Below are 13046 nucleotides of genomic sequence, written 5' to 3'. Positions count from 1 at the left end.
CGAATTTCGATTCGGAACGACACGAATCGCACACGTCTAGTCCACATGTCTGGTGGAACCCTGTCCCTGAAGATCCCCTCCATGGAGGACAGGGGTATGCCTTCCTGAAGTGGAGAGTCTCTCCCCTGTGATGGATCTTCAAGAACCATGGGGCGTGAATTGGCGTTCAGCCCTTCTTAGAGTTGAGGGTCTTCTCCCTTGAAGTTGAAATGCCTCCACCTACAGGCCCTAAAGTCATCAGTAAGGGTTTTATGAAGAAAGAAAAAGAGTTGTCAAGGCTTTTCCGGTCCACCCCCTGGTGTAGGATGTTTTGTACATGGACTGGTACGTCTGGAATTGATTCAGTTTGACTGGAAAAAAAGACTGTTTGGTTAGTTTTTGGACGCCTTTATTTAGCACTTTCAGTTTGTGGTTCTTCATTTGGCCTATCCACCGCCCTCTGGGTCTTTACTAAGGGGCTGGCTCTGGTTTTTGTGCTGCTGCGCTGCCAGAGAATTCACATTGTGGGGTATCTGGACAATCTAATTTTGAAGGAGAGCTTAGCCCAGGTCTTCTCTGCCAATGTACGATAGATGATGCAGACACTTCAGGTGGATCTTTAATCTACAGAAGTCTGCGTTAGATCCAGTTCATTGCTTAGAGTACCTGGGCTTGGCCTTGGACACAGCACAGGCTTGGGTTTTTCTTCCTGAAAGAAGGTTTTGACTCTTTGTTCTTAGGTTTGGACCCTTTGCAGCAAGAAGCTACTGTTGGTGGTGATATTTGCCCAGTTTCATTCCCGACACCTTCACCTCAATATTCTGATTGTGGTGCAAAGTACCTCAGTCTCTGGATCACTATGCCTATGTAGATAAGCCAGGATCTCACTGACCTGGTGGCTGATCAGAGAAGCACTGAAGGCGGGGAAGTTTCTCCCGCCTACCTGGATGTTTTTACTATGGATGACAGTATGGCATTCTTGAGATGCTTGAGACAGGCCAGGGGACTTTGGTCCTCAAGGGAATCCAAACTTCCTATTTATGTTCTGAAGCTACAAGCGACTCGCATTGCCCTCCAGAGGTGGACAGGCCAACTTCCGAGACAAGTGATGAGGATTCAGTGGGACAACTCCACGACCATGGCTTACATCAGCCATCACGGCAGCACCTGAAGCCATGTGGCACAAAAGGAAGGGAACCTGATTCTGGCATGGGCCTAAAGGTACGTTCCAGCCATTGTCCACGGTCCACTTTCCCAGACTAGACAATTGGCAGGTGGGCATTCTCAGTCTTCAGTGCCTGGACAAGGTGTTTTAAGAAATCTGTCACTGCTGGTGAATGCCAGACATGGATATCTTGGCTTCAAAGACAAGGTGGACAGGTTCATGGCCAGGACTAGGGATCATTAGGCCCTTGGCAGTGAACATGCACAGTGACCCTGTGTGATCAATTTTGGCTGATATATGCCTTCTCTCTGATACAGATTTTTCCTCATTTGCTTCACAGTATTGAGATGGAGTTGTTTTGGTGATTTTGGTGGTGCAAAACCGGTCCAGAAGTTGGTACTTAGATATTCTCCTACTCTTGGAAGATTCTCCTTGGAATCTTTCCCCTGATCTGCTTTTTAAGTAACATCAACCATCACGGCAGCACCTGAAGCCATGTGGCACAAAAGGAAGGGAACCTGATTCTGGCATGGGCCTAAAGGTACGTTCCAGCCATTGTCCACGGTCCACTTTCCCAGACTAGACAATTGGCAGGTGGGCATTCTCAGTCTATCTATGCTGCTTCTCGGTCACTGGCTTGGCTGTTAAAGCCCATGTCCTGATTTTTAAAAATCCCATGTGATCCACCCTGTTAAAGATTTAACAATCCCATGTTATCCACCCTGTTAAAGATTTAAGACAGGACACAGGGCAGTTTCGTTCATAGGTTCTTATGAAGGGGGCGTGCCCCAGAAACACGTAAACCTTTTGCTAACACAGGGATAGAGGACGCTGGTGAATTTTATCACTCCAGACTCTCCCTGCCAGAGGTTCCGACTTCTCATCCTACTCTATTGGTTTTTTTCAACTGAATTGTTGTAAGCACAGCCTTAGAGCTGCGTGTTTTTATTATTAAATCACTCTTTTACACTATGGAGGCGCTTTCTTTTGTTCCTTGGTCTTGAGTACCCTCATAGGTGAAATCTCAGCCTTGGCTATTCTCTTTCAGAGACCTCTTTCTGCTCACTCCCTGGTAAAAACTTTTAAATAGGGATGACTCATGTAGCTCGCCTTGTTTGTTCACCGGTATTACCATGGAATCTTAATCTGGTCATTAGCTCTCCAGAGACCTCATTTTGAGACCATTAGACATATTCCCTTGACCTTACTCATAAGGTGGCCTTCCTTGTGGCTCACTTCTGCAAGACGGGTTCCAGAATTGGCTGCCTTTTCTGATTCTTCAAAGAGATAAGGTGGTTCTAAGACCTCACGTCTCCTTTCTTCCCAAGGTGGTTTCTTCCTATCCCCCTAATCGGAACGTTGTCCTGCCTTCTCTTTGCCCTGCTCCAAAGAATCCCAAAGAGATTTTCTGTACTGTTTGGAAGTGGTGCACGCGTGTGTATACTGTACCTCTATTCGCCAATCAAATGCTGTCTTCTTCCTGTTTCAGGGCTTCTACAAGGGGCACCCTGCATCTCATTCCACCATTGTACTTGTGAGTAAAATCCACGCTTTTGGTGTTTCCTTTCATTCCACCATTGCTAGGTGGATTAGCCACAAAAACCTATGCCTTGAAGGATCGGGTTCCTCTCATTCCGGTTAAAGCTTACTTAACTAGCTTTTTCAGTGCCTCTTGGGCCTGTCAGTACCAGGCATCTGTTTATCAGATTTGCAAGGCTGCCACTAGGTCTCCGGTTCATAACATTTTACCAGGTGGATGTTCAGCGTCAGCCCTAAGGTGCTTCAGGCCTCTCATTTTAAGTTGGTTCTTGTGGGCCTCCTGGCGTTGTTTGCTGTATTGGCCATCCCTCAGTTGCTCGCGGTATACTGCGGCGTCTCAGTATACCGCGAGCTACAGATTGCGGTATACTGAACCTAGGGTGACGGGAGGACGCTAGTTTGTGTCCTCCCCTTACCCTAAGGAGAACTATGGGAAAAAGCCTTAACCCCATAGTTCTCCTTTTAAAGGAGATTGTGTTCTGTGCTGTACAATTATGAAAACTGGATTTTTGATATGCCTGTAAAATCTATTTTGTGGAGTACAGTACAGGACACAGGTCAGTCCTTCTTTCTTGCTACAAAACTGATGAGTGGGAGTGTTTATATGGGCTGTCCTACAATTCTGTTTGCCAGTGTCCATTCACCTGAAGGTAGCTGCATATGACAATGTACTAAAAGAACCCTGTGCACAGAGAGTGAAAACCATAGCAATATCTCCTGCTAAGGATTCATCTACAAATTGCTGGTTCAAGGAAAGCTGCTGTAGGAAAATGTGGAGCCTGTTATTGCTGATCCAGTGGCTTTATTACTTGACCACTCTGAATCACTGACCCAGAACACGTAGGTAGGTGAGAAGTTCTGACCTCACTTCCTTGATCTGCATTCCTAGTCTAAAGGTGCCCATACACCTTACGATTATCGGACGAAACTTTTCGTCCGATGATCGAACCGTCGTACGATTTTCGTACGACGGCCCCATCCTGCCCCGATTATCGCAAGGTTCAATCAGCGGTAGTTAGAAAAAAACACCTGGACGACTTGCGGTAATTGACCGCAATTATTTTCGTTTGCGCATGCGCAGTGTTAATCGTACGACTTTTGACGGACGGAAACGCCACCAACCATGCGAACATCGTACGATCAACCAAAGTTTTCAAACATGCTTGACCGTCAAAAGTCGTACGATTGTACAGTACTATCGGTCGGGCACTCTATTCACACGTTACGATTGTCGTACGAAAAGTCGATCGCATACGATTATCGTAAGGTGTATGGGCACCTTAAGTCCATGACTAAGAAAGTCTAGAAGTCAAGGACAGCTAGACACACAGGAGCAGTTAAGCATTCGTTGTCTAGTAATACAGGTTCCTTTAGAAATGTCTGGTATACAGGAATGTTGGCTTTGTACTGTGTAAAAGAAATGCGACAGTGGGATCTGCCTCTGTTAGGCAACGCAGTCTGGTTCATCTGTACGGATTTCCTGGGTAGGCCCCATGACCCAGCACATTCCTGATGGTGTTAATCCTGAGATCCTACATTTGTTTCTGTATTTGAGTCTTTGCATAAAAAGAGAACAAGGACAGGCCATTCTCTGTCACTGTACACTTTATAGAACTATTTACGTTGGGGGATCGTGTAGCTTTGAGTGGTTTTCCCTATAATCTGTTCCTCATTCCAAGTGCTGACCCACAATGTAACAAAGCAGACGTCTGCCTTCTCTTATGCCCCAAGTTTATATTGTCAGGTTTTCCAGCATCTCCAGAAATATTGCGCAAGTCCCAGGCCTGATGATGATAAATGTTCTGTCTCCAGGTCCCTGTGCACACTCACGCCATGTGTTCATGACCTTTCAGGGGAGACTGTACAATGTAATAAGCCCGTTCTCAGGCCAGGCAGGGAAAATGATCCGAAGTCTACATCTGAGGCTGGTACTTATACAGGGAAGCTGTTGAGCTGGGGAGAGTTGATGGGATTATGTCTTTGTTAAAGAAACTGTGCTTATCCTTTCAACAGCCACTTGGCTTAAGGCTGACCCCGAACAAACAAGCCTCATCAAGAGAACTAGTTAGTGAGATGTTTCTGCCCGTCGTCTTTCCCATGGATGGGTAACTGGGACAGTATTCTGATTAATGGGTGGATATTGCATACACACACACTGCTCACCTTCCCTTTTCTCCACAGAAATGGCAAATATCTGCACCAGTTCTGAGGTCTTCACCATATTGTCTTTGTGCAGCAAGCGCTTTCTCTGCTCAGAAACCCTTCTTGTCCTCTACACAGCCCAGTTGTTTACAGACACCCCTAACTAAATGTCTCCATACCGCACAGATTTCCATCGACATTTGTGGGCAATGCAGATGCCATGTCTCCACCACTCAACACCTCACCACCACCTGCCACTCTGCCACTGCTCCAAGCTGTGAGCCCTAACCCTGCGGATGGGACCCTGAACCCATCTGAGATGAACCCACCTTCCAGCGGCACACGTAAAGCCAGAGTTCTGTATGATTACGAGGCAGCGGACAGCAGCGAGCTGCCACTCAAGGCAGACGAGGTAAGAGAGGGAAAACTGTAGCTTGCATTTCTTCCTAAAAGGAGTTTACTGTGCGCGTTTACCGGTTCCTTTTGTTCCCTTTTCAGTTAATTACCGTTTACAGCCTCCCTGGCATGGACCCAGACTGGCTCGTTGGAGAACGAGGGAATCGGAAAGGAAAAGTACCAGTTACCTACCTGGAGCTTCTCAGCTAGACTAGAGTAACAGATTTGCAGAATCTCTCGACAAGCCAATTGCCCCTAGGGGCCGACTCATTGCTCCGAGGCTGCTGCTGCTTCAAATCCCAGTTCATCTGTCGTTGCAAGTTCCCTCTTTTTCACACACAGCCCTCCTTGTAACTGATCAGCCTCCAATTGTATTGACTGAGCAGTACAGCTGTAGTTATCCGCCTCACACTGTGCATTACTAAACTGTAGTCTGCTCCCCTTTCATGACCAAAGCGGCTTGCACAAATCTCCCAAAGCTTGTTACCAATGAGGCCGCAAGCCAAGGTGGCAGCAGCTCCCACAGTGCCGAGTCTTCTGTGGTTGAGGATTCCCAACATTTTGATACTTACAGTCAAAGTGGAGTTCTGTACATTTGAGATTTCTGCGACTATAAAAAAAAATCCTCTTTGTGGGGCATGCTCGAAACTCCGAATTTTCTTGTAGTATAAAGAGAAAAAAAAATCACTTTGGCATCACTATGCAGAGAGAGAATGTAAAGGGACTTACTCGGTTCCTTTTAGAGCCAAGCCATCTTTTTTTTTAAGCAGTAGAGGAAGCCATATTGTGCCCCTTTCAAATGAGATTTCTAGTCACAAGATAGACCGTATATAATAGGCCTGGTATGAAATGGCTGTTTTACCTAGGTGCAGTGTCAGGGATGCTCTTTAAAGAGGACCTGTCAACTTGCAAAAGAGATGATGTTTGAGAACCACAATTTGTTCCCTACCCTTTATAATGTCAATGACTTATCTTGTTCAGCGAGGTTTACCTAGGCCGGTGACATCCACCATTCCCAATGCTAGAAACACAGTTTTGTTGTCTGTACTGGATTTACTGGATTACAGACTGTTCTCAAAGTGACACTAAACTCAGGAGTTACATCTTATACATCCATTCAAGTACCTGAACTATTAACCAAAATGTATCTGATTTGTGTATCACTCGGCTGTAGATCCTCAAATCATCTCTGAATTGGTGATGACACTGTCCTTCCTTCTGGAGGGGGGCTACTTATGTTCCCCATGGTCACTGTGTGTGTTGTAAAGTAGCCCCCCGCTCCAAGCTCGCTCCTGTGATGGGCTACAATCTTATCTTTAGCTTACTCATTTGTATTGCGATTGTAATCCATCACAGGAGTGAGCTTGGAGCGGTGACTACTTTACAACACACACAGGGACCATGGGGAACAAATGTAGCCACCCTCCAGAAGGAAGGACAGTGTCATCACCAATTCAGAGATGATTTGAGGATCTACAGCCGAGTGATACACAAATCCGATACATTTTGGTTAATAGTTCAGGTACTTGAATGGATGTATAAGATGTAACTCCTGAGTTTAGTGTCACTATAATACCTTGCTGGCCATCTCTAACCGATCACGAAAACAAAGCTGAATATTCTCCATTGGGTTTGTGGATACTTCAGCATAATGGAACTTTTCCCTCCCTGTCCTCCCTTCCAATGCCAGCCCTGCAGGAGTTGTAGTTTCATATGTCAAGCCACTTGCAGCATATAGATAGTCGTGGCAAGTCTGAAGCCATTCCGTTATTGGACACGGCAACTTTAACTGAATCATTATGTTCTGTGTTGTCAGTCATAGAAAGTGGGGGTAGAACATCTTCTTTTCCTCTCTGAGCTATCACTGGGGAACACAGCAGCCTGCTGGAGGAGAAGGCCTGCCCCATGGATGGACACTATTCAAAAGCAATGTACTCTCCCTGTATAGCCTATTCCAGGGGTAGTCAAACTTCTGCACCTCCTGCTGTGGTGAAACTACAAATCCCGTCATGCATCAGCCTCTGGTAGTCATGCCTGTGTCTTGCAATGCCTCATGGGATTTGTAGTTTCACCACAGCTGGAGGGCCAAAGTTTGCCTAGCCCTGGCCTATACCCTTCTGCTTAGCCTTATGTCCTAGGTCAGGGATGGCGAACCTTGGCACTCCAGCTGTTTTGGAACTAAAGTCCCATGAGGCATTGCAAGGCTCTGACAGCCACAGACATAACTCCCAGAGGCAGATGCATGTTGGGATTTGTAGTTTTGGCACAGCTGGAGTGCCAAGGTTCGCCACCCCTGTCCTAGGTGGTAGTTTCTGGTCCTGTTTAGTAGAGACCTCTTCACACTTCTCATGCGTTTTGCTGCATGAAGATGTACTGCAGGTAGCAATGCCGTTATTTCCTGTGGGGGTGCGTCACATCTATGGGATGAGGTTTAGCAGGAAAGGGAAACTATATGGCACTGTTTACACCTAATGAGAGTGTATCAGCACTGCACAGTGTGAATCCAGCCAAAAAGGGGATTCTTTTTTTTCTAGATCCCCTAATTGGGTATACAACATGAACACTGTGTCACTAGGCCAAGTAAACATTCCCCTCCCATAGTCCTCTTCATATCATTACAGGGAGAAGAAAACACACCACGTCCCCGTGACAGCCTACTCCTTTTCCAGTCGTCTCTCTGCAAATGACAGGTCCTCATTAAAGGGCAACTACATTCTGTGTGATGCTAAACTTTCCTTCATACGAATGTCACATGACTGGAATCTACTATGCTGCTCTAGGGAAGGACAGACAATGCATTTAGGGAATATGGAGCACCTTCCAACTGTAATTGTGTTTCTGTCTGAACAATTCTTGTTGCCAATAGCAACATATTCTCCCTTTTCATTCTCTCATACTGCGCTAAAACCACGCGAGAATCTGATTGGATGATGTGAGCTGCACAGTTCTTCAGTCAGAGGCCCGCTATTATTGATCTGATTTTGTCAGTTACGTTGCATTTTCTTATCTTTGTGTAATGGCCTCCTGTGCTGCAACACAAAATGGCTCCCGTACTGTCACACCCCCTCCCCTCCCTCCTACCAGGGCCAGACTCTCTCCAGCATCTCTGGTTCTGCCGTTATGTTCCAGACTTTTCTAGCAAGGTGCAGGTAAACCAAGAGGTCCACCGCTTCACCACATGTAATGATTCCTTTCTCTCCTCCTCCCCCCTGTGTGTTATTTATTGCCTGTCTGCATTTACTGTCTGTGTTTGATTAGATATATTAATAATAAATTGAAGTCATTCCTGCAAATGGAGCATTTTTGTGATTTTTTTTTTTCCCCCTCGGCAAAGACTGCTCAGACCACAACCTGTAAACAATTTCTTTTACTTTCAGTATAAATAGGGATGTCCAAAAAATACAAGTTGTCTCCAAGAAAAACAAACAAACAAGCATACAAAAAGAAAAATGAATGAAGGGCACACTGGCATGGTGGCGTCTGAAGGGCATACTGGCATCTGAAGGGCATACTGGCATGGTGGTGTCTGAAGGGCACACTGGCATGGTGGCGTCTGAAGGGCATACTGGCATCTGAAGGGCATACTGGCATCTGAAGGGCATACTGGCATGGTGGCGTCTGAAGGGCACACTGGCATGGTGGCGTCAAGCTCTGCATGCGATGACACCGAGTGCAGTCACTGCATGTTCCATGAGGAGGCTTTTATGTCTCCAGACCCACAATGGGAGTTTTCCCCACGGTAAGCTTCCACATCATAAATCCCTCATCTGACTACAGCAAGTCACATCAGATGGTTGCTGAATTGTGTACTGCCTCAGTGACTGCTTGTATGCTCACAGATGTATACAGAAATGCGTGCAGACTTGTGGTCATGTGACAGGCACTGGCCTTACAAAGATGCTTGATGGTCGCCTTAGACCTGAAACAAAACAGTAGTTGGTGGCCTGTTGGTAGCGGTCTACATAATGGTCGTGGTCCATGAAAGGGGCGATTCATTTATGTACACTCTTTAACCAGTCCCAATGGTTCCTATCTCTGTACATGCCGTATAAACACTTGGACCAGCTGGATTATTGGCTCCTGGGCTTCAGGAGATCCCTTCAACGACGTTCCGGCCTTTGACTGCGGGGAAGGCAAGTGGCCAGCTGCAGGAGAGGGAGGGACACCGCGTCGCATGTACCGTGATAGGCTGGACACCAGCGTGCTCTGAAATCAGAATAAAAGAATGGATTATTCGAGTTCTATGATATGGCCATCCTCAGAGCTTCCTCCGATCACTGGGGTATTACGTACCCTTTGGGGGATGGACATTGAGGGGAATTTATCAAAACTGGGAGTATATTTGTACTGTAACCAATCAGCTTCTCTCTCTCATTTTCAAATCTTATTCAAACAAACTGAAGAGAGATGCTGATTGGTTGCCATGGGCAACTGCTCCACATTTTGATCCATTGCCCCCATTGTATGCCCCACCTGTGTGAGTTAGATCTCCTGCACAGGAAGCGAGGAGCCTGCTTTAGCGGATAAATAAAAAGATGGCCAGTTACACTCGTCCCTCCTGAATATATTGTTCACACCGTGTCTGGGCCAGATCTGCAAATGCAGTGCGGGTTTTTTAGCTTAAAAATGGGCTTTCAGGTGCAGTCCAGTGCATTTGCAATGCATTCCAGTGCGTTCTGGACCAGAGAAAATAAGACCAGCAGTATTTTGTTTGTCTGCACCAGAACGGACTACACTGGTGTGAACAGAGCCCAGAAATACCATAGAGATACATTGAGATGCTTTTTTTTGGTCCGGGGACAAATTGTTCTGGTCTGGACAGGGTGTGAACAAGCCCTGAAAGTCAAACACCAGCACAAACTTTGTATATTTTTGATAGAAAGCAGAGAGGTCTCCATTTCTTTCCTCTGATGTGTTTCCACAATGAGCAGATTTCTGAATGTAGTTACCAGGATATGAAGTACAATCAATCTGTCCCGGGCCAAAACACACTGAGATAAAAATACTGGGAATGGTCAGACCATCTGACAGGGTTTAGTGCTGCAGGGGAAATGCCCCCGAATGGGGACGCAGGCTAGTACTAAAATCCAGACAGATGTTCTAACCCATCCCCCCACTCTACCCCCAAATAAATAGCTGGAAGTCATAGAATATAAACCATCAGACTGGGAACAGGTCTGGAGTACAGATTCATCTACTCTAAGTATTGGTTTAGTAAAGAAGAAAGGTAATACATAGAGTACAGTGCAACACCATGGAAGGGCTGTTGGTTGGTGAATTGGATTTCCAAGCTGCAGTAACATATAGACCTTAGTGCAGCTTGCTAAAGTCAATTTACCAACCAACAGCTCGGAAATTTCAGCTTTTCATCGCAAAGCCACAGATGGTCATCGTCCCATCAACAAGACTATACGGGAAAATAAAGTCTCTCTGACAAAGGTTTCCCCAATCTCTGATGATCAAATAATTCATTGATTCATACCAATTCCGAGGCGAGCTCTTGCTTCATGCGCTGCTTGTCCCGGGGGTTGACTGATGGATCACGCAGATAGAGCAGGGCTTGTGATATCAACAGATAGAAACAGTTCTCAATGATAAATAGCAGCAGAGGTCTGATGGAAAACAAATGACATAGAAATCAACATTCCGCTGATTCTTTACACATCTTTGATTTTTAAAAAGGTTTATAGGTGGGAATTTGTCAAGAATGCTGCAGACAGAACCTGAAACATTACATGCATTGTATTAGGTTGGTCCTAACTAGTGATGCCGATACCGAGTATTTGCATTATACGCTGCCCTGCTTCCTGATTGGCCGGGAAGCCGGCTCTATGCTTCCTCAACGCCAGGGAGAATGGAGCCGGCTTCCTGGGCCAATCAGGAAGCTGGATGGCATTTAATGAGTTGCCGCCCAGAGTCTTGATTGGTCAGGAAGCTGGGTGGCAAGTCATTACCCGCCCCCTGGCTTCCTGATTGGCCAGAAAGATGGCTCCATGCTTCCTTGTCACCTGGTGACGAGGGAGCATGGAGTCGGCTTCCCCGCTAATCAGGAAGCCAAGTGCAGAGTCCTTACACATCACCCGGCTTCCCAGCTACTGGTATCAGAAAGTCCTGAAAATTCCGTATCAGCGCATCCATAGTCCCAGCCATGGAGACAAGTTTCTGGGAGCATGCAGCTTCTTTTGTAAGACGCAAGCTCCATCTTGTGGTCACAAAAGGCACTGCAGCTGTTTATAATGTGTCTGACCATGTATGCCAGTGGTTCTCAACCTGTGTAACCTCAGGACCCACATTTGTCCTTGGATATTAAGTGGTGACCCAAGTCGCACTGCAATGGAACGCATGGCATTGCGTTGCAGGCGATCTTCAGCTTGGGTTCCAGTGCTTGGCTCCATCCACATGCACAGTAACAGAGCTCCATCCACATGCATTGCTTGTACAACTCCCTGGTGCGCCCCGTAGGTCACATGAGGGCGCTGCAAGCAATGCAAGTATGGATGAAGGGGAGGCTGAGGAGCCTCTCGCATAGAAAAGTGGAAGGCACGCGGCGACCCACTGAAAACGAGGTCACGACCCACCAGTTGAGAACCAAGGATGTATGCAGATTTAATGTTGCCTGTTACAGTTGACATAATGAGGCAGAGGGCTAATGGAGAGGGCTAGTTCACACCAGATGCAGTTGTGATGCAGTCCGTTCAGTTGGGCAGCTGCACCCAAAATGCATCACAATGCTTTCCTATGGGATTTCTGGTGCTCTGCTCACACCAGTGCAGTCCGTTCCCATGCAGTCAAAAAAAAGAAAAGTAAAAATATATATTTTTTTCTGTCTATTATAATCAAGCAGTCACTATGACTACTTGCTAATTTCATTTTTTTTTCTTTTTAATTTTTGGTTATTATTAGGCTGCTCCAAACTTAGGAACAGCCAATAATAACCTTAGTGACTGATCCTGACAGGATTAGCTCTCGCTAGGCTTCTGATGGTTCTCAGACGATCAGAAATCTGATACATTTCAGCATGAAATACATTGTTACATATTTCTGGCTGAAGAATGCATTGTTACAAAAGCCTGCAAACATTGGGCAAGTCCCGAGATCTACAGAGCTGACAAAAGTGAAATAGCAGAGCAGTGAGCCATGTTCTGCTTATCCGCTATGTCACCTGTGGAATACCGGATCGCAGGATTTCTAACTTCTTTCTTTCATTGATGAAAGAAGCTTTTACAAAAGCTTAACTAATTAATGAATGGATGCCTCCATTAATGAACGGTAAGCGCCGATTCTCATCTATACTGGAGACGTACACTGTACGTGAGCCGCTATTCAGGGTTACCAGTGATTCTCAGCGGTTAACGGCATTTCCCAACCCTGAATAGCTGCTCACGTACAGTGTACGTCTCCAGTTGTGAAGGGGTTAAGCAAAGAAACAACGCAGCAATCGTGGCAAAGTGCATCTCATTGCAGCTGTGCAGACGCATGCAGTTCTGGTGTGAGCCAGCCCTTAGAAGTTTGATCAATTCCCAGACTCTGCTGTGTTCTCGGCGCTCACCTGAGGTTCTGGCTTTCTTCTGACGGGCTGGAAGCGGAGGGCGGAACTTTCTTCTTATCCAGCTGCAGAGAGATAAGATTTGTGACAATTTATAGATCATCTCAGCCACTGTTGGGTCTGCAGATGCAGAATGACAGAAAAGACAAAGGGGTCAATCCACAAAGAGAAACGTTATTTGCGCTCTCCAGTTGTTCATTTAACTCTCCTTATTTTTCGTTTGAAAACATGACATTCACGGAAGTCCAACTCGTTATTACGCATGCTCGTTAAGGCTCC

At 46.2% G+C, this 13046-nt stretch overlaps 2 protein-coding genes across 2 annotated transcripts in view; one reads left to right on the top strand and one right to left on the bottom strand.

Moving 5' to 3' along the window:
• The first annotated feature begins 4995 nt into the window (after window positions 1-4995).
• On the top strand, window positions 4996-5937 carry LOC108801837 (endophilin-B2-like). Its single transcript, XM_018573756.1, has 2 exons — window positions 4996-5237; window positions 5324-5937. Exons 1-2 carry the CDS (start codon window positions 5046-5048, stop codon window positions 5429-5431), a joined length of 300 nt encoding a protein of 99 aa, XP_018429258.1. The 5' UTR covers window positions 4996-5045; the 3' UTR covers window positions 5432-5937.
• Window positions 5938-9172: 3235 nt separating this feature from the next.
• NUP188 (nucleoporin 188) overlaps window positions 9173-13046 on the bottom strand; it is a 47937-nt gene continuing 44063 nt past the window's right edge. The window contains exons 42-44 of the mRNA XM_018573757.1: window positions 12771-12832; window positions 10704-10833; window positions 9173-9427 (exon numbers count right to left, since the gene is read on the bottom strand). Coding sequence (XP_018429259.1) covers window positions 9251-9427; window positions 10704-10833; window positions 12771-12832 — 369 coding nt within the window. The 3' untranslated portion in view covers window positions 9173-9250. The remainder of the gene's footprint in view (window positions 9428-10703; window positions 10834-12770; window positions 12833-13046) is intronic.

Source organism: Nanorana parkeri, unplaced genomic scaffold, assembly GCF_000935625.1.
Source record: "Nanorana parkeri isolate BGI_ZX_2015 unplaced genomic scaffold, ASM93562v1 scaffold2521, whole genome shotgun sequence".
In the NCBI taxonomy this organism is placed as follows: domain Eukaryota; kingdom Metazoa; phylum Chordata; class Amphibia; order Anura; family Dicroglossidae; genus Nanorana; species Nanorana parkeri.
The sequence above is the reverse complement of the archived record's forward strand: the minus strand, read 5'-3'. Positions and strand labels throughout refer to the sequence as shown.